This window comes from Python bivittatus, unplaced genomic scaffold (assembly GCF_059951505.1).
Source record: "Python bivittatus isolate LINGU-HERP-01145 unplaced genomic scaffold, Pbiv_v1 ctg000020_np1212, whole genome shotgun sequence".
NCBI classification, from domain to species: domain Eukaryota; kingdom Metazoa; phylum Chordata; class Lepidosauria; order Squamata; family Pythonidae; genus Python; species Python bivittatus.
In genome coordinates, this window is record NW_028277030.1 from 57,157,501 (window position 1) to 57,179,657 (window position 22,157).

Consider the following 22,157-nt stretch of genomic DNA (forward strand, 5'->3'; position numbering starts at 1 on the left):
TAAAATGCTGCAAACTGTATTTGCTAAGAAAATGGGAGAAAATGTAGTTGTTTTTCTTTCCCATACCATTTTACCACTATGATTCTTAAAACAGATTTAAGTTTGTTATTAAGAAAACACAAGTATCATTATAATCCCCAGTAGCTACAAACAGGCAGTGTGTTGCTAGTTTCTTCCTTTTTAACCCCTTGATTCTTTTTAAAGAACAAAGTTGTGTTTATTAGTGAAACATATTTATCTTCTTAAATCTTTTTTTAAAGCCTTCCTTTATTCCACAAGTATTTAACATGACTTTATGAAAAAGGGGCAAGATGAAGAAGCAGCTTAAATCTGGATACACAACAATTTGTGCTCTTGTTCTACCTCCCCTTCCTCAACCACTGTTTTTAAGGCGAAACATTAACTTTAATAGAGGAGAGATTTTTCCATAATGCATTTAGAAATTGTATATGAGATCTCTGGATTTAAGAAGCATTGTATGAAAATAAAAAATAATAGCCAGCCTTTAGCTACAGAAAAACTATAACATCATTTTAATGGCAGGAGGAAATGTCAAATTAGGTGTAGACAGACAGTACAATAGACTATTGACTATACAGATAGTGTAGTCTCTTTAAGGTTAATTTGTTAATTTAACATTGTTAAATTCGACTGTTCTGTCACTAACTATGGTAGAATTAGAGATCGTTTTTAGAAATGAGTTGTTTGATGTCAAATATACTTTTCATATACTCAGTGCTGAATGCACGCATAAGACTATGGCTTCCTTTTTTAATTTGTTCCTCCCCAGATTTTTTTTAGAACATTTGAAGTATTTGAACTCCTCATAGAGACTCATCCCTGAGAGCTTTTAGAACTCATTTGCCAGTAAGAGAGACTGAGGAACTTTTTTTATTGGTGATTCTCCTACATGCTGTTTGGGGAACTATTTGCTGTAAAAGAGGAGAAATATACCTCTGAAACACATGCAATTACTTCTAAGTTCTCTACATATTTGTCAGGGGAGATAATTTCAAAAAGCTTTTCTGGAAATACAGAATTACAAACATTCCTTCAAATGATAACACTGGTTATGGATTAATAGTCCAAATCATATTAGAGCCCAACATGAAAATGACAATTGTGCTTGCTTAGTTGTTACTTAAAGCCAACTATGTAAAAAGTCCTTTCCACTGAAAAATGTAGGCCAAGGTAGTGTAGAATCCAGAACTAAAATTATCTTCATGCTAGGAGGGGGAAAAGCCAGCATCCTTTGTGTATGTGTGTGTATACAAAAGGTACAGTTTGAAAAGTGAGCTTTTTTATTTTGAGCACAGCTTGCGTACAAGATGACAAATAATTTACTGTATTAAAGCAAGTTTTAATGTAAGGCAGTTTAGCTTGTTTGCTTTCTGACAAAAAAATCGTCTGAAATGTATCCATCATCTGATGTCATTCTACATCAGAAGGGTTTCTTTTCTTTCTTACAGAATATTTGGTGGAATCTTGTATCTTAACCATCTTTTTTGTAGCATATTTTTTTCTGGAAGACAGTCAGAGGAAAGGTCTTCTCCTGTTTCACTTTATCAGTCATAAAATACCTATTCAAGTGCTCTGCCACAGCATTAAGGTTTTTAAAGAGCAAAAATAACTTTGGCGTGCCTAGAACATATTTCTAAAGCATATCAAAAGTCATACTGAGTGTTAAGTGTGTTACAACAAATTAACTCAGCTAAACACTCTGGTGCTTTGAATCCTTTAATTTTCCAGTTTGAATTCATATCTTCACCTTCATGATGGTACTTTGTTATAGGACTTGTGTCTACAAACAGTTCTCTGCTTTTTAGGATGCACTGAGAGGCAAAGTGTTTCAGAATGGGTGTGATTGGATAGAACTGCATGATTGATAAGACTTGTATAAACAAAACTCAGGAGATCTGAATTAAGATTGTAAATCCATAAAGTCTAAATGTTTACAGATAGGCACATGAAGAGTGTAATGGAATGCACCAGCCACAAGTCTGCTTGCTCGGTAATAAACTAGAGGCACCAAACCTTAACCACAGCATTTCCTATGTAGAAGTGAAAAGGAGAATCAGATTCTCAAATGAAACTAGAAAGTATGTTTCTTTCCAAACAGTGCATAAGTAGATGGAGGGATGACTAATACATACCCATCTATATCTACAAAAATGAGGAGGCCCCTTTGGCTAGCTTGCTTTTGGTCAGTTGGGAAGGTGAAATAGTTCACTGAATGGGTGATGGAGTGCCCACCCCAGTGACTGATGAGATGGATTGTCTATGGCTGCTGATTAGTCTGCTGATGAAGCCCTTTAGCCTACTTCAACACTCTTAAAGAAAGGATGTGGAGGAATACTGTGCTTCTGCCTGCATGTGGGCCTAACGAAAAGGAGCTGGCCTCAATTAAATTCATTGCCAGAACAATGCTAACTTTGTTTTGTTTGTTTTTGTACTGGAACTTATGGATTTCTCCCTCCTGTTGCATAGATTTCATTTTTTAATGAAGGTAATATTACAAGCTGGTTTTTATTTTCTCCCATCAAGAAGCACAGCAAAACAGCATTCTTTACTTAAATTGTCTTAACTTCATCTTGTTTTAGTCAGCCTAATCAAAAGGGATGTTTTTAGGTGAACAGAGAGGTAGAAAGCCAAAGTAACAAGGATCATGTGATTGCTTGGTAGTCAGACAAACAGCTGAAGTGAGTGAGAAAATTAGCGGATATACTAGTTAAGTATTATTGTTGCCTATGATACTTTGGACACATTATGTAAAGACTTAGCTCTTTGGAAAAGGCTCCAATGCTGGGAAAGGTGGAAGGAAAGAGACAAAGAGGACAACCAGCAGCAAGGTAGATGGACTCAGTTTCAGTGGCAATGGGTGCACTGTTGGAAGACCTGAAGGACCAGGTTAGGGTCAGAGTGTCATGGAGAAAGTCTATCTATGTGGTCACTAAGAGTCAACAATGACTTGATGTCATGTAATCATGTAATCATAGGCTTTGTGGCTAAAGTAAAATGTTATTCACCAGTCCTTTTGCTGGCAGGAAACCCTACTGGTGCAAAATTTGCTTTTTCAGCCACAGGTGCAATGCAAGCAAATGATGCTGACCTTCTATAGAAGGTAGAGATTGTTAGATCCCCTGGCTTACCCACCCAGCTGTTGGGAAAATACCCATCATTCATTTTCCTTAATGTGGGATGGAACCAAGACTTGGAGAGGAAACCAGTTTGAATTTGTCTATCAAAATTTGCTCTGGTTTGACACAAGGGTTTTCATGAACATATTCAAAATCTCCTTTTGGACAAGGGTTTGTCCAACTGTGGAGTTGTACAATTCCAGGGTAGCACTGCTTTGGAATAGCACTAAACTTGTGTTCTAACCAGCTGATAACCAGGCCCCCTTTGAAGAGAATAACAAAAATGTGTTGATCCAGACCTGATCATCGGGCTCCTTTTAGACCCATAGGGTGCTTCTGGGTTATAGAAATATTTCCTAGTTCTGTGATTAACTTTATATTCCATACTTGTATACTATCTAACACACTACTGTCTAGTTTCAGTGATATTAAAAATGGCACTAGGCGTACCTCACTGGGCAGGGAAGTCTAAAATCAAAGGCCTCCCACAGAAAAAGCCTATTTCTGGAGAGCTGCTCACCATACCTCAGATGGGAGGGCACCCATCAGACATGAATTTCGGGGGTCCTTGTAAGGCAAAGTGAGGGTGAAGCAGCCATCCATAGTTGCAACATACATTCATAGGGAGCAACCTACTCTCCCATTGAGAATTTTCGGCTGGACCTAGGTAGAATGGTTTTAATCCATTCAAGTTCTTCTGCCAAAATGGGACTGAAGAAGAAATAAACCAAAGTGAATGATTCAAAACCAAAAAGTACAGGCCTTTGTGAAAAGCACATTCCAGAGAAGAGTGGGAAGGGACTACAGGTTTCAAAACCCAGAAGAAAAACAAATCTGGGTGGGTGGAGGGAATCCTTTCTTGTAACCATAAAGAGCAACCAGACCAAAACCTCACCTAATATTCAGTCTAAAAAAAAGTGAGTAGATTCTTACAGGGCCAGGTTTGGGTGAGAAATAAGATTTTATATCTCTTGTTTCTATTTCTTGCTTATGTGAAAATGTAGTTAGTTTCTTCCCCATTAGTTTTATAACTTCTAAAAGGTACTTGTGTAATGCTCTTTGATTATAGAATACAAGTCTGATCTGCAAGCTCCCTTGAAATGAATGGGAGGTGTGAATTAGTGCTGTTCTTTGGGAAGCTCCCATTGTTTCAGAAGTATTTGCTCAGGAACCTTTGAAGATTTTACAGCAACATGAATAATATGAGGCTGGTATTTTAATTCCAATCTATTGTAGAAAGTGTTTTTAGTTTGGAATTACATATTTTGAGATATATAAGCGTATTTCTTAAAAATGTGATCTTACATCAGTATACCTTCTTTCATCTTTAAAATTGTTAAAATGACCTGGCTTTCCTCTCGGACAATACATTTTAAAATGACAGTTTAAAGCACTTCAAGGATGAGGGGAATGATCAGATGGTTGCTGCCCTCTAGTGGGCTGCTCTGAAACAGGCAAAGACAAAATCATTTAAATCACACAAAACAATTATTTATCAGAAGTACATTATCTTTTTTTCTATGTGATTTTTGTTTGTTTGTTTTGAGCATTACATGTGTGGGTTATACTCCTGCACAGAATTCCTTATCATGATAGTTGAGATATAACATAACCAAAAGCTCCACTCTTTTTGTCTATATCAAGCGGTCATCTCCTTACTCCTCCTTACATCTACCATCGCAGTCACACAATTAGGACTGGTTCTTCAAACTTCCATGAGCTTCTTCTCGGTCTTCTTTCTTTTTTTCTCACCTGTTTACAATCTTTCATAAGATTTAATGTCTGGGTTTTTGTAGCAGAGCAGACCATGATCCAGTTAAAGATACACATCCCTGCACTATTGGACAGATTATCACCTCTAGGACTTCCTTACCCCCAGCAATGCACAGTTCATAATTAAAGTCCTACACTAACTATCCTGAACCCAGACAGCACCATGATAGGTCAGACTGCAGTGTTTCACTATTCTTCTCTATGTAACTGTAGGCAGTAACCTGTGACTTCCGTTGTTGCACAGCCTCGTCACAAGAATGTCAACATCCAGATCTTGACTCCTGCTGTCTCACAGCATGGCTAGCACAGCCCAATCTTATAATAGAGGATAAAGTATAGAGAACTGTGAGGTCTCTGAAGCAGAAGACATCTCTCAACCAGAAAGTCCTACATGGTCCCATTTCACTGCGTTTACTTCATATTTTGAGACTTGTGAAACTTCAACACATATACTTCAAACATATACTTCAATTTCTTTTCTCATTAAAGAAGAAGAATTTGCCCAGTCCTCCAGCAAGGTATATCTAGCCACCATTTCAGCTAGCGCGAGCATATCAAAGGATATTCAGGATTTTTTAAAATCCCTTGATTAAGAGATTCTTCAAAGGGTTTACAAACTTTTGTCCTCTAGTAAAAAAAAATGCAGCTCCACAGTGGAGCTTCTGCTTCCTTATGAGAACTTTTGAACCACAGGTATAAATAATCTGTGTCCTTCAGAATAGCATTTCTGGTGGCAATCATCTGCAGAAGGGCAAGGAACTATACAGTCAGTCTGCCTTTGAAACAAGATAATGTTTTGACCTGAGATTACTTTCCTGTCCAAGGTATCTTCAGGTATCTTCCCACATCAAGAAGCCTGTCTTTTTTCATTTGCCATTTACTTAGTAGGAACCACAGATAATTCTGTGAACTTCAGGTTATTTCAAAATCCAAGAAATGGCAGCTGTAAGCTGTTGAGCTCCTTAACTTTTGCTTACAGGTTGTTCTTATTCTTACAATTTTTTTTTATTTCTGTGAAATAGCTCAGCAGTGACAATTACAACTAAATACCTATTGCTGCATCTGCTTTGATTTTTTTCCCCCCTTTCTTGCCATGGTTATCTTTCATGACTCTTTCGAGAAGCAGTGCAATTAATAATAATCACCAATAACTTTCCAATATTTCTAGATATCAGTACTAACCATTGTGCATCATATCCAGGATTTTTTGCATATTCTATATCTCACAGCTTTATTGAATGTTCTGAGTAGAATCGCAGCATAAATTGACCATTGTCCATGTTTTAAGGAAGCTTCTGTCATTTCTTCAGTCAATATTATGCTGTTATCTTGCTATTCGTGGACTGAAGTAGACATGAGAGAATGTGCAAATCTCCAATAACTGACACTGTTGATATAAATGTATAGACTAAAGTTATGTAGATGGATGCTTGTCAGGCTGATTACAGTCAATTTCTAGGCCTAAAGGTATTAAAGGTATTAAATTAATTAATAGGTATTAAATCTTTACCAATTGCTTTTGATGGCCATTTAGAAACAGTGAAGAAGCTCCATTGTGCTGCTTCTTTTCCTTTTGCATATACCTCGAAAGCAAGAAAATGACACTCTCCTTTCTAACAACGCTGAACAGAAGACATTAATTATCAGCCTAGGTGAGACACTTTGCTAAAGCTTCTTGGTTATCATGAAGTCGTTGGTCTTGTCGACGACTTTGAGAAACCCTGGAATATTAGAAAGCAGCTTTCCAAAAAGCTGTTAGAAAAACATCATGTAGTATAACAATCCCAAATTTGATGGTATTTGTTTCCCTTGGCCCCTTGCTATTTTTTAAAGTTGAGGGTCAAACATTTCTCTTGTAAGCCTCTTTAATTAAGGGTATATCAACCTATTTGTGTTTTGCAGATGCTACAATTGCGGTGGCTTCGATCATCATGCTAAGGAATGTATTCTACCTCCACAGCCAAAAAAGTGCCATTACTGCCAGAGCATCATGCACATGGTGGCAAACTGCCCACTTAAAACTGTTCCACAGCAGCCCATGAGTTACCAGGGAAGATACGAAGCCGAGTGCCAGCCCTCCACATCAGCCTTCCTGAGGGAAGGAGGAGGAGGGGCCTATGGCTACACTTCTCCATCCTATTCTCAGGAAGTAAGGCCAGATGTCTTACAGCATTCAGGCAAGTCACCTCAAGAAGCTGCTTCAAGTAAGTTCTCTCCATCACCTGAAGAACAAAGCCGGAAGGGGCCATCGGTTCAGAAAAGGAAAAAGACTTAAAGAGCTTTGTCACCACCTTTCATTACCTCTTGGGATGTCTACCTCATTCAAGCACAAGGAGAATAATCTCATGTATTATCCTGCAGCAAACCTCAAATTTTAACTACTGTTGAGGACCAGGGGTCTTTTGAAAACAAAAAACCAAAGCAGACCAGTCACTCCAAGCAAATTTCAGATGAGTTTAACAGCTAGTGGGTTTCTAAGCTGTTTGGGCATCAGGATCTTGTGTCATTTTTAGAATTAGCCTAAATTATCCTTGGGCATATGTTCTTCTTCCCTTCTTTTCCAGAGCAGCCCTATGGAGTTACAGAAGACTGCACTTCCATATCTGCTTGAATTCTCTGCGGTTAATGTTGACAATGGTTTGTTTGAAACAAGCCAGTTTTAAACCATGAGTTATGACAGCTTTTTGAACAAACCATAGTTAAGACTAAGCACAGGGTAGCGTTTTTTAATTCTAAGTAACAAAAGAAAAGGAAGTGGCTATTTCTGATTTCTTTGCAGCCATTCAAGGGAATGCAATGACTGGGAAGCAGCACATATGCCCACGGTGCGCTGAAACTCATTCCTGCCACAATAAACCATCTTGTATTTTGATGTCCAGACTAGTCCATTCCCTGAATGTATACATTAAATACTATGTTTCTTAGAACACATGATTCATGGGAAAATAATAGTTTGAGTTTTGAACGAAGTTTTTCTTTAATATGTTGCCTTTCTTAATTATAGAAGAGAAAGAAAGGGAGGGAATGAATTGTAACCATAATTTAAATAATGTTTTACTACTTAGAGTCACCATGATCACGGTACTGAATAGATCAAGACATCCCTGTAAGGTTCAGGGTAGTTGTAATTGCTGTCATTGAGAAGGCAAAGGGGGGAAGGTATTTGTTTTAACTCCTTACCTTGAAAGGGGAATGCCTTGATTTAAAGATGCCTCAGAATTGCCACAAAGTTTTAAAGAATTAAAGGCACTTCCCCCTCTTCTCCCTCTCTTAGACAATGAATGTGTTATTTCCTGTGCCGGTATCCGAAATACTGTATCAACTCAATATGGCTTATATACAGGTTAGGTGATTGTAAGGGACAATGTAGGTGTTAAAATAATTGTTTAAAGTGATATTGAGATGCCATTTGGACTCACTCTATCCTGTGCAAATCTTGAGGATTATGAAGGCGGTGGCCATGGCAGCAGTAGCATCTTCCAACTCAGGGGCCGTATCAGTGGATAGATTTCTACAGGCATTTCCGAGAAATGGGTCTTGGCCTTTTAATTTCCCAAAGATCAATATTTGATATTTACAGTACAATCCTGTGCATGGGTATAAGATCTCAGTGGCCTTAAGTTCAAGAAGAATTAGTGTATTGCAGTCTTAAACTTATTTAATTGCTATAAGATAACATAATAGTAACTCCAGTCAGTATACGTGCTGAATTATTTAAAAGCCTGTGGAGTTGCCCAAGTGCTTGGAATTTGAGGGACTGATTTTATAAATGAAGATTAGAAAGCCAATCTACTGACCATATATTATTTGATCAGGATCAAACTGTCACAACTGTTATACTCTCCCACGAACAAGCTAGGGCCAATTTCTTACCCATTTCACAAATTTTGGGGAGATAAGCATTGTGCATATTTATTATGGGCGGCCCTTCCTAGTATGAACTTTTGAGTAGAGTAAAACCACTTGATTTATTCTGATGCTTGTAAACCCAGATCATCATTTAGGCATGGCTAAAACCACTACATGCAGTCCTAGAACTGTTTGCTGCTAAAGAGCAGCAGCTGCTGTTGAAACCTTCAAAGGAAATCTGAGCTGGGTGTTAGTTAAGTCCTGTGGACCATGGCTTCTTTCTTTTAAAATTCGTTTTGAAGAAACACTTTTCCCTATTTCTTTGGCAAACGAAAGAGGAAGAGAAGATATGATTTCATAACATAGTTTGAACCAAATCTTCAGAGCATGGTTTCTTCCATGATGTCATTGAGAACATCAGGGCTTGTTTTGGTAGGCTTCTGGTCAATCTGAGAGGACTTTATTCCCTGTCCAGGAATTATGCAGAGAAAGCCCTTTCTGGGTGGTATTGCTCGTACTGCTGCCATCGCTGCCCTACCTTCTTCCAGGAAATGTGCATGGCTCAGTGGCCTGAAAGGGAGGCCCAACTCTGATGATGGAACGTTGCTTGAACTCCATGACAGTGTTTGAGGGAAAAAGAATCTCAGCAGTTTAGACTGAAGTTTTCAGTGTGCTACAATGCAAAGTGGGGTGTTTTGGTTTTTGGTTTTTGGTTTTTTTTTTGGTTTTTTTTTTTGACGATACTGAATGTGATGTATGTATAGAGAACTACTTCCTTGCCTTATGTAAGGATTGTAAACTTATTTAAGTTATGTAGACAAATCGAAGTGGCATTGCCTAATCTTCTAGCAGGTATAATAACTGGGTTATAAAACAGCAACAATGTCAAGGGTAAGGTCACTTTGAAAGTATAAGCCAAAGTTCATTGACCTTTATGTAAAGAGTAAGGTGGAAATGGTGGATTTGAAAACTGGCCATTCCCTGTCTAGCTACTTTAAAATTCCAAACCTAAATTCTTTGGTGAAATAAGTAATTCCAGCAGCCACAGACTGAATTGCTAAGAGAGCCTAGCAGACCTATCTTATTATTAAAAGTTTACATTTTATTTTTATATATTGGAGGATGGTCACTATTGCAAAATATCCTTCTCAGGACAAAGAACCTTACTCAGGGAAAATGCCATGTAATTATTATTTTTCTTTTCTTTTACAGATTGCTTGCTTGTTCAGAACAAACCAAAAATGCTTTTATACTGCTATGTACTGTGCTATTATATACATATTATGTGCTAATGATAGTAACTACCTCTGTTTACTAATGAGTTTCTTATGACTCAGATATCAACTTTTTGCATAATATTTTCCCATGTACTGAAGTGAACATGTATGACTTGACATCACAAGCATGGCTGACCTTCAGGGTTGTGGGCAAGCCAGTTTCTTCCCACTCCTGAATTTCTAAGCCACATTGTTTATATAGGGAAGAATATAATTATTTCTGTTTACAGCAAACAACTACCTCATACTTACCACATAAGCAACATCTGTGTGTTGCTCTGGCCTTAAACGTGGCTTTTGATTCTATGGTACATACCTCTACTTTAAAAAAAAAATTGCTCGTGGAACATAGAAACATTACAATTATATTTAGTTTTGAAAATGATGCATCTGTTTGAAACAATGCGAGAGTCTCTCTAGAAATTTAACTTTGTTTTTCCACCGGTCTGACAGAGAAAGAGGTGCTGTTGACACAGCGGTTCCACCTGCAAAGGAACTTTTTTTTTTCCCTCTAAGAAAAAACTAATGTGGGAATTAACTAATTAACTCATTATTCCTGGATGGCAAGAGAACTGCATACTTTTTTTTCCCTTGCTTCCTGTTAATAAGATGTAATTATCTGCTGAAAGTAAATAACAAGCAACCATGTAAGAACCTAGCAGGCTCCTGTTGAGAGCGATGCTATGTTTACCCCATTTCAGCTAGAGCACTATGTTTGCCAGTTTATAAGGGACATAAGAAAACCATATTGTTCCAAAATAATGCACTCCTGGGCTTCATTGCTTTGATAATGGGCAGGTCCAGCAAGAATTAGCTCCCCAGCTCTGGGTTTTTGACTGGCCTAAATAACTCCATAACCCAAATCAGGCAAACCATCTCAGTGCAGAAATGGCTCATCAGTTTCCCCAAAAGCTTTGGGTTTCGGCAGGCGTCCTTCACTCCCCTTCTTTCCTCCGTTTGCAGACCCAGATACAAGGAAAATACTGTGATTTGTGAAGTTATAGTTCCCAATGTCATCTGAACCAGGTTTAAACATAGCTTACAAAACAGGATCCAATTCCAACTGGTAAGCAGCACTTAGACTACAGCCTCCTGTGGTGTCTGAACAAGGACACTGATTTAATACATTCCAGTAGCAATCCCACTGAGTGCAGGAGTGGGCTGATGCCATTCCTGGCCCTCCCAACCTATCCATCATGTGAGAAGGGAAGCATGATCTGTGCACAGAGACTCCCATCAAGATAGAGGAAGGCGAGCAATGAGGGTCCACAGGAGGAGCGCCTGGAGCAGGCTCTCCTCCCATCTCTTTGCTCTTGAGTGATGGCAAAGGTTGCAGCCAAAGGCAAAACATGCTGAGCTACTGGGAGCAGCCCTACTTTCTCCCCCTCCTGTGTAACTGCACAAGCCACAACTTCTGTCAGCTTTACCAGTTTTGGTTTAAGGATCTGGAAGCTTTAAGGCATTTGTTTTGCTCTTTAACCTGCTCCCCCCCAAAACACACACATAAAGCCCTAAGTATTTGGCCCCACCCACTGTGGGCACTGCTAAAGAAATGCTAACTGTTTGCATGCAAATACCAGCTTGCACTTTTTAACCCCCAGAGTAAAGACATAATAGCCCAGTAGGCCAACATTTACCTCTGTGAAGGTTACGTGGCTAAATAAAAAAGCAAAAAAAAAAAAAAAATTCATGAGCACAATTCACAGTTGGATGAAAGATGCCAATATCTTTAAATCTAAGATTTACAACTTGCTGCAAAATTTAAATATTTTAAATCACCTTGTTCAGGAATCTATATACTGTCACCTTCAACAGCATCCTGAGCTCTTGTTGGCATCCTGCTTTATGAAACCTTTTAAACTTTCTAGTGTCACTAAGCCAAAACTTGAAACAGCAAGTCTGTCATATGAATTGCAATGGGATTCTCACTTGCACAAATGTTTTCCTTGTCTCTCTGCCCTAGAATTGAGCCCCTCGTGCTCCAGACCTGATCTCATGTTGGATCATATAGCAAAATCAGTAGGGGCTGGGCACACTTGAATAGCATCTTTTTTAAAAAAAATTCTGAGAGGGAAAAGATAACAGGACAATTACTAAGGTGCTGTTTGAGCACTAAAATTAGCTCTAAAGATGTGATGCTTTTGCTAAATACAGGCTACTCAATTTAAAAAAATCTTAATTTGTCTTAGTACTACCGCAAAGTTACTTCCTCTATGTAATTTTGTGGATAGAGACCCATAAAAGTGTTATAGGCCTGGTGACCTTTGTATGAAAAAATATAAAGAATGTGGAAAGATCTCATTAAGTCTTAAAGCTAATTTAAATTAATTTATCTGTAAGAAATGTTTATCAAAAAGAATATATGTGTGTGTTTTTCTTCCCCTTTTGTTATGATGGATATGAACGTCATTGGGAAAATGTGTGCGGATGCACAGGATTTAATTTTGCTAGATATCTTTAATGAGATTTGATTAGTTTGTCTTTGCTCACTTTTAAAGACTTGTTAAATGTACCTTGTTCTGTTTTATATCAGCAGCCTTTTGAAGATAGGCTAGTAGTGTTACTCTGCCATTATGGCCGGTTAGCAACAAGATGCTGGCAGAGGGAGCTTCAGCAATTTTACACAATGCCCTGCGCCAGGCCAAAGAAGTTGAAAATGCCATAGGTGATGGGTCAATCCAAATCCAGTCCTTCGATGCAGATGGATCACACCCCTAGCACTGCCGCACCCAGACTGTGGATGAGGAACTTCGGGGGTAAGAGGGCCTGACAGGCAGGTGTTTTAAGGGTGTATTAATATAAGGACCCTTTCCAAAATCAATAGTTCCTGACTAAATATTTATATCTAAGGAAGTAAGCTTAAAGCTACTTTCCCAAGCATGCAGCTTGCTCACTTGAAGGTGCAGTGTTCCATCCAGCACAAGAAACCGAGAATGAAGCTGAATATTAGAAGTGTTAGGACATTTGCTCTTAACTATGGCTAACCTACAGTGGCAAATTAAGGGGAAAAAAACACATTCTAATAATGACTACCTCTTTCAGTTTCCTACTTTTTAACAAAATGGCTGACAAGTATTACCAGATTGACTTGAATTTGTATATTACTCTAGTAAATGAATTAAATAACCAGAGACCAAAGTGAACACCGATATCTATGTGTCTTGAATATTGTCTTTTTATCTAGTGTTTTTAAAGCTGTCCTCTATAGAATATAGATTACCTCATGGTCCATTTTTAATTCATTAAGTTGTTTACATATAATAAAAACAAGTCACTTGAATTTTGGGGTCGTTTAAAAGAGGGGGTTGGGAAAGGTCATGTTTCCACATGTTTACTGTCTCTGTCTTGTTGGGATGAAGCACTGATCGTCTTTCTACATATCCTGTATTTTATATTTTCATTTAATGCCTATTGCCGAATGTTTATTTCTATCAATCATACAATTGTGGCCAAGGTTTAAAAGGATTATGTGATGAAAAATAAAACATATAACATTGGCATTTACCAACAGTTTCTGAGAGTTTGTTAAGCGTATGCTGGGTGGGAAAGATGGTGCTGCATGTAACATCAAAATATTATTTGGGCACAGCCCTGAATAATTTCTGTCTCATTTCCAAATTGTTCATTGGCTTGAATTCTTCATGTTTGAAATTGAGTACCATGCTCACCCTTTTAATATTTTCAATAAATTTGCAGTATCCACAATCCTGTTTCATCATTTATTATAATCATTTTTCTCATCCTTGTATGTTGTGCTCATAACACTGTAAGCAAAGAGAAATTCAAAGGGATTACGGTCCTCATTTCCACCAGGGATGGATACAAGAAAAATAAGCTAGAGAGCCTTACTGCTTTATACGTGAATATGCTGCTTACATAAAACTTTTGTTGTTAGGAATTAAATAAATTACAAGATGCCAAGAGGGGGGGAAATTGTTTATATGGCCATCCATCTTAATCCAGTAAATCTGGGCAGCTAAGAAGTATAAAAAGAGAAAGATTCATATAGAAACAATAGAAAAAGCAGTAAATGATGCCAGGTAAAGCATCTCATTCACCAAGGGGTAAAACACAAACTGGGCTCCATTAACATTCTGGTCCTAAGGCTGAGGGAAGAACCGGATTTTAAGACTTTCAAAAGGCCAACAGGTTCGAGGCCATCCAAACTTCAGGGAGGAGGCTCTTCCATGGGACAGGCACCAGGAGGGAGAAAGGATACCTCCTAGGTCCCCAGAAGGGGCCTGGAACATGCTCACCCTGCCAAATGTTGTGGGATGGGTGGAAATCATTGGAAAGAGGCAGTCCCTCAAGTATCCAGGCTCTGTGCATGGAGAGCTAATAATCTGAGGTGATAATCTGAAAACGTCCAGGAAGCCAGTGTAGCTCATGAAGCAGAGGTGTTTCGTGAAGGTATTATGGTGGGCCCCAAACCACCAGCTGCCCCAAGATAAAGTCCACATCTAAAGGATGGTGTGCTGCCCTTTTCCCTAGAAAACAATTCAATTTCCATGGGTGCTCTTAGTAAAATCTGAGACCCAGTTTCCTACAAAAATTAGTCTTAGCCTTCATGCAAGAGAGTGCTATCAAAATATTTTTCTTAATGTTCACTTGAAATCTTCTCTATTTAAACATAAGGTGTAACTTAGATGTCCTAGGGTAGCAGAGAAACAGATGTCTTATGTATCTAATGGTTCGTTCATTTTGTTAGTAAAGCAAGGAGTTGTGAGCCTATTCAACTTTTCTTTAAGCATGTTGGTCTCTTAGATGCAGTTACAGTATTTATTGGTATACCCATTTACTGCTTTTCTGTCCAGGAAGGCCAGTTCTTTTAAAAGATTAGAACTGCTGTGAAATCACAAGAGAATAAAAGCAGCAAACATATTAAAATCCACTAAAAGCTCAGCCAAACAGCCCAGGTTTTACTGGACTTCTAACCCTCATGGATAGAGCTACCTTTATTTCCCTTAAGATTAAGCAGCTGCAACGGAAATCATCTTCTCTTGATGGGACATGCGATATGCTGTTGATTAAGGAAACTAACTTACTGTTGAGTTCACACAGAAGAAGATGGTCTTTCATCTATCCTGCCTATGTCCTAGCTGGCAAATCTGTGCACCTTCCAGAGGTGAAATGCAGCTGTCAGCCCCTCAGCCAACCAGTCCAGAGTGGAGGCGTGATGTTCTGCACTACCAGTTAAACACACATACAGCTTCTGCTACAAACTCAAGGCGTTTATTGCAGTTATAACTCTTGAACAGAAGTAACACAAATGCATGTTGCAGTCTTTAACCTTCCCATCAAAAGCACAGAAAATGTAGGCACAAGAGCTTCTTTTTGCAGAATCCAAAGAGACAAATCACGAGTTCAGGGAGAATCCAAAAAGAGTCAGTTTCCAATCCAAGGTTTCAGCCATATTGACAAAATTTCAAGAAGGCAGTGGAACATTGTCAGGTGCTAGTTCTTTTTTAAGGCCCTGACTACCAGCTTAACTAATTTGCTGACTCATGCTCCTTTTCTCAGATGGCTTAAATATCTTTGTTCTTTCCTTCTTAATTTGGGGTTATGTTGCTGGGTTCAGGTCCTTGCCTAACTTAGCCTCTGGTTCAGCCAACTCAGCCTGCTCCTCAAGGACCTCTTCCACTGATGCACCTTCTTCTATTATTTCTTAACCCAGACTGAAAATCTGTCTGGTCAAGCTCTTCAGTTTCTGAGTCTGAAGACTCAGACTGGTCCCTATCAGGTGCAGTTCAGCAATATCTGGACAGCCACAAATTCAGCAAGCCTGCATTATAGATTATACTGCTCAAATAATCACCTTGAATTAGGAGCAAACCAAACCAGTACCAAATAATTGGCTTATTATATATTAGCTGCAGTTCTGGAGTAATTTTTATGGGTAGCCCAATACAGTATATTTGACTAAACGAAACAAGGAACATATCTCCTGCCCAGGAATAACCTATTTGTTGAGTTCATCAAGAATGTGCTTTGTTACAATTTGTAAATTAACAAGCATTCCATCTTTCTTAAAATGTCATGAAGTGGCTATATGCAAACAATTCTGCTATGCTGTCATCTCAATTCATCCATTTGATTGGGATCTTGTTGGCGTTCTAGCCTAACCTGCTTAATGTATGAAATCTAAACCAGAAGCATCTCTATTAGTTGGCAATAGAGTCTTTTATATATGATATGTATTATTAGAATTTCTCAGTATAGTAACATACAAAACAAACAAGAACAAAGATAGAAAATAAGAAATAGAGAAAAAAGAAATTAAAAAGGGGGGTGGAAACATACAGTTATCCCTTCCGCCATTCTTTCTACTGAGTAATTATCACTGTAAACTTTTCCATAATCTCTTTGTCCCTTTGTAATCCCCAAATCCTGAAATTATCCATTCATTTTTTTCTTCTGTCTATATAAGGTTTCCAGTCTTCATTTTTTCTCTGACCAAACTGGTCAGCTTCACCATTTCTGCATGTTCAGTTAATTTTATAATCCAGTCTTCCACTGTAGGCATTTCATTGCTTTTCTAAGTTTTTGCGTACAATAATGCAAATTAATATTGCATTATTAATTTCTCATATTTCTTTTCTAAATCCTTGGCAAGAAAATCTTTACTTGAAAACATCTAGCCTGAAAGACCCATCCAAGTATTTCTCTTAATGTTCGGCTGAAATCTTCCATCCTTTAAATTATGGTATAACTTGGATTCTTGGGGGCAGAAAAGAAAAAGATTTTAGCCTTCTGTGCAATAAAGCTTTAGATCCCTTCTGCCAGTTAGTTCCCACTCCTTCAATCTCTTCCTAATAATACTTTTTTTCCATAGTATGATCATCAAGATTGTCAACATCTAAATATTTTTCATTTTACCTGCATCAGCATTTCCTACCTTGTACCCTCCAGACATTTTTGAATTGCAATTCCAAAAATTCCTAGCCAGAATGTCATCCGAAAACGGAACGTAGTGCTCCAGATGACATCTTGCATACTGAGAATAAAGTAGAACGATTTTATCCATTCTTTCAAATGCTTACACCCTAGCAAAACAGCACTTTAAAATCACAAACTCATAAAATAGAAGAAAAATACAGGAAATTGCATAGGTCAGAGATAAAGCATAACTTTTACATAAAAGAGCGGAGACTGTGAAGGACTAGGACTTCTTGAGACTTGGAAGCTGTTGGATCTTATAACACAGCTTAAAATCTCTTTGGCCTTTTCTGCAACTGTGTGTGATCGTGTTTTTAAAGAACCACTAAATGCTGATTTTGAGGGGAAACAGGCTATAGCTGGAAAAAGCAGCTCCATTTCAGTTTTGGGGGGAAAAGCACAGGGAAGTCCTTCTGCTGTTAAAAAAAAAAATCAGTGAAAACAAATCACCAGCCAAATAAAGTATATCCCTTAACTGATCTTACTAAGAAGACTAAACCCATGAAAGTCATATGGTCAGTCCAAGGAGTGTGAGAGGGCTTTTCAGAGTTTGAAGCAAGCTCTATGCCTAGCACCGGTCCTCAAGAGTCCAGATTTTCACAAGATTTCCCAGTGAAGATAGACACCTCAGAAGTAGGCACAGGGGCTGTCCTCAAACAAGGCATGGGAATATTCAAGGTAGTGCATATCTTCCCTCCTTTAAATTATGGTATAACTAAGATGCCTCTGCGGGCTCATCCCCTGTGAGAACAATTTCAAGTGATAGCCTTCCCATAATGTAACTTCTTGGCCTCAGAGCTGGACTTGACCAACGTCTGAGTCCAAACTCCTGGACTCTGATTGATGGGCTGCTGTGTTTGCCTAGCCCCTTGCAGTATTGATGAAGAGCTGCAGATTGATTTATGGTTTTATGAGCTGACTCAGAGTCAATGACTTCATTTATGGCTGCTCAGTTCCACTCCCTGACAGAATCTCACTAGGCTGTGAAAAATGCCAATGAAGTAACTTTAGGTTGAAACATTGGGTGACAACCTGATCTGTGGATAGCACCTGTCTTGTGACTCACTTGGATGCCAGCCTTTTCCAATAGCAATGAGATAGAAATGATTAAATACCTAAAAAATTAAACCAAAAGCCCACTTTGCAAAATGCATGCAAAGACAGTCCCTGCTTCACCCATTCACTTGTGATTGCTTTTAGCCATGGTTTCATTAACAAGCCAAAGTGGCCAGGATCTTTCATAACACTGAACAATACACACTGTAATTGTTGGGATCATGCAGCTTGCTAAATCCAATCCAATCCAATCCAATCTCATTTGGCTTAGTTCAGTATGGGAACCCAGGGCTAATAGGTACCTAGCATTTTCCCTTCCATGCAGAAAAACTGAAGTAGTCAATATAGCCTAGGATGATGGGATGGCTTTGAAGCTAGTGAAATGAGGTAACTTTGAGATGGACGCTTCTCTGCTCCCCTAATGTAAAGCATTACATCTTAAACTGCAATGAAGCCTGAGTGTTTCAAGTGTTTCATTGGCTTCCATTTAATGCCATGCCATCCTTGCTGCTTTCACTCTCCTTGATGCAGATCGTAATTTCACTTTCCCTTACTTCATATAAGGTGTCCCTGAACTCTAAGCTTACTTTTTAAGAGACAGTAGCACATTCCACTTTCAATATCTTTGCTGTTGCTCTCCAACTCTTCCAATCCTCAAATCCACCATCCTCAGGTCTACATGTATTAGAAGTTAAAAATGTATTATTTATTTGCAATCTGACTTTTCAGATAACAATCCTCCCAAAGTGGCTTACAAGCAATTTTAAATAAAAACACAATTAATACTATTGAATACTAGCCAAGTAGACTTCTAGGATTCTTCCCACAGGACAGGACAAGACAGGTAGTCCTCATTTAGTGACTGCCTCATTTAATGACCATTTGCAGTTGGTCATGAAAAGTAATTTTGTAGAGGATTCATGGTGAACTAGACATCTCCGAAGGAGCAGGAATGGCATTGTGGTAGAGATTGGCAGCCAAATAATGAATTCCGGCCAGTGTAGTCTCTCCAGAAAAAGGAGAGATTGTAAGAACATCCATTTGCACTCTGGACAGCTGCTCATCATGAGGACATTGCAGGAACTGAGGTTTTTGTGGTCTGCTCGTGAGTTGAGTGGCTGGGAGTCTAGGAATTTCAATCAAGCCTATATGGACATAAGGTTCACATGAGCCTAATTTCTTAAACACTTTTGGATGTAACTAATTTACAGCTAAAGAGAGATTTTCTGAGTGACAGGATAAAAATTCTATTTGGTGAATTATTATTCTTTTTGAATTACAAAGGAATAAAGGGAAAAAAAAGGTTTTAAAGATTTAAAAACTTTTGCCAAAAAACTTAACAAGGAGTTGATGTAACAAAGTTTAAAACAGATAAAAGGGATAGTTATTTTGAAAGATTTTTTTTGATGAAAGTTATGTGTTTGGTGGACATGTAAAAAAAGTTAGAAAATTTTGGATTCAAATACACACACTGATTCAGAGGATTTTAAAGATTAACATATAATTGAGACCAGATGTTTTTCTTTTGGGATTGATGGACAAACAGTTGGAAAAATTCATGGAATTTTGTTTTTGTACCTGATAACTGAAGCAAAATTATTGTATGCACAAAGATGGAAAGATTTGGCATTACCCACAATGGAGGGTAGCTGGTGAAGATGATGGAACTTGCTGAGATGGCTAAATTGACTAATCTACATTTATTGCTGACTGGAAACCCCTTATGGAATTTTTGTGTAAAACAGAAAAAAAAATGAACTTATGATTAATGGTTTTGATTATTAGACAGAATAGATTATGGAAAGAAGAGAGTTATGTTGTAACCATAGAGTAAGAGGTAAATTTATAATTGCACATATAACTTCTGCTAAAGAAGATTGGAAGCTACTTCTTTGTATCTTTTTTCTTTCTTTCCTGTTTTTCTTTTACTTTTCCCCCCCTTTCTTGCACTTTTAACTTTCTCTTTGATTTCTTTCTTTTTTATTTCCTTTTTCTTACTTTATATTAGTTTGTATTAGTTTTTATCTACCTTTTTAAAAATCTTTAATAAAAATGTATATATATATATATTATATATATATAAAGTAACTTTGCGTTCTGCCTGAAAACACCTTTGTGGCTTTCAGCACAAGAAGCATTTTATGGATGAGAAATGAGAAGTAAACATAAATGGTTAACTTGTTGTGATGTACTAGAATTCTTTCAAGGGGACTGTAAGATGAAATCAAGAGAAGATTTGACAACAGAAGGATATTCTTGTCAATGGTTTTCTTATGTACAATTATCAGAAAGGTTTAAAGTGGATAAAAGATTTTATGGTTTTGAACAAAGTAAGACTGAGTTTGAAATAGTATTATATACTAATGATGAACATGTTATTACTAAAATGTATAAACGTTTGCTGAAATATGAAACAGAGGAACTGCAAGTGAAAGAATGTATGATAAAATGAGCTGAAAATTTTGGCTATAATATACAAATGGATCAATGGGAAAATAGGTGGTTGAAAGGACTGAAATTTACATTATGCTTTAGCTTTAAAGAGAATTTTACAAAATGATGTACTTTTGGTATTTGTCACCAGAGAAATTGTTGAGAATGTATAAAGGTATTTTGAATCTTTGCATGAACAACATGAAGGGACATTTTATCATGTTTGGTGGACATGTAAAAAAGCAAAAAAAAAAAAAAATTGGATACAAATACATGCATTAATTCAGAAGATTTTAAAGGTTAAAGTACAACTGAAATCAGAGACTTTTCTTTTGGGACCAATGGACAGGCAACTAGAAAAAAGTAATGGATTTTTGTTTTTATATATGACAACGGCAGCAAGAATATTATATGCTCAAAAGTGGAAGGGCTCAGCACTACCGACAATGAAGGAATGGTTGATGAAGATGATGGAACTTGCAGAGATGGCTAAATTAACATCCTTGATTACAGAAAAGACAATAGCTACATTTATGGCTGACTGGAAACCCCTTATAGACCTTTTGCATGAAATGGAAAAAATGCACTTATGACTTGCGGTTTTGATGCTTAGGAAAAAAAATGGATAATAGAAAAAAGTGAGCTTTTTTTCTAATCATAGAGTTAGAGACAATTTTGTAATTATACTTAAATTTGCTGCAGAGAAAATTGGAAGCTTCCTCTTTCTATTTCTTTTTATTCTTTCTCACTGTACTTTTGCTTTTGCTTTTTTCTTCCTGTCTTTTTTTCTTTGTTCTATCTTGTATTAGTTGGTGTTAGTCTTTATGTTCGTTTTAAAACTTTTAATAAAATTTAATTTAAAAAAAGTAACTTTGCAACCAATTCTCACATTTACGACCTTCGCAAGTTTGTAACACAAAGGAAAGTTGAAGATGAGCAATGAAGATGTTCCCTAGCCGGGTAATGAAATGTTTGCAAGAAAACAGCCAAGCTCAGAGAACCCCAAGGACTCCAAAGTTGAAGATCGTAAGCATAGTCACAGTTCCACTTAGCGACCACTTAACTAAATGACCAAGTTACTGGTCCCAATGGTGGTCGCTAAACAAGGACTACCTGTAGGTGATTTTGCTTTCTTCAGATTTAGGATTAACTGTACAGCTGTACAAATCTACTCCTATACTATAGGCAAAGGGCCTTAGAAGGGCTTTAGAAAAAAAAGGATACTTTTTAAAGATAGGTGGGGCTAGAACCCATTTTGGATGGCGTTCAGAAGTGTTAAGGAGAAATTATTTTCCAAGCTAGGGCTATCCTATCTGCAAACCTCTGAGTGCCCACTTGATGGCAACAAAGAGACACAGAAATCTCCAGCCTTTCCCGCTACCACATGGTATGCCTATTTGCAGTGCAAGTACAATAGGCTTTTTTTCCCCCTAAGCATAAGGATTTTTTATCTATTTGTAGCTCAGGTTTAATATGCTTACCTTAGGGGCAGGTATGACCCAGACAGTAAGCACTGCAATAGCTCATTAAACATACAAGAATACCACCAATAAAGGATTTCTTCTTTTCCCACCTCTGTCTAGGAAATGATCCAGACAAGCACTTAAGATGCCTTTACATAGGGTTCCATTGCTGTAATCTTTTATATACTTAACCACAATTGTTTAGAGCTTAATACGATTAATTTTGGAAGATT

General features: G+C 37.6%; 1 protein-coding gene across 1 annotated transcript in view; it reads left to right on the forward strand.

Moving 5' to 3' along the window:
* LIN28B (lin-28 RNA binding posttranscriptional regulator B) overlaps positions 1 to 13,724 on the forward strand; it is a 76,783-nt gene extending 63,059 nt beyond the window's left edge. The window contains exon 4 of the mRNA XM_088138860.1: positions 6,813 to 13,724. Within this exon, the coding sequence (XP_087994986.1) occupies positions 6,813 to 7,185 (373 nt within the window). The 3' untranslated portion in view covers positions 7,186 to 13,724. The remainder of the gene's footprint in view (positions 1 to 6,812) is intronic.
* Positions 13,725 to 22,157: the final 8,433 nt, after the last annotated feature.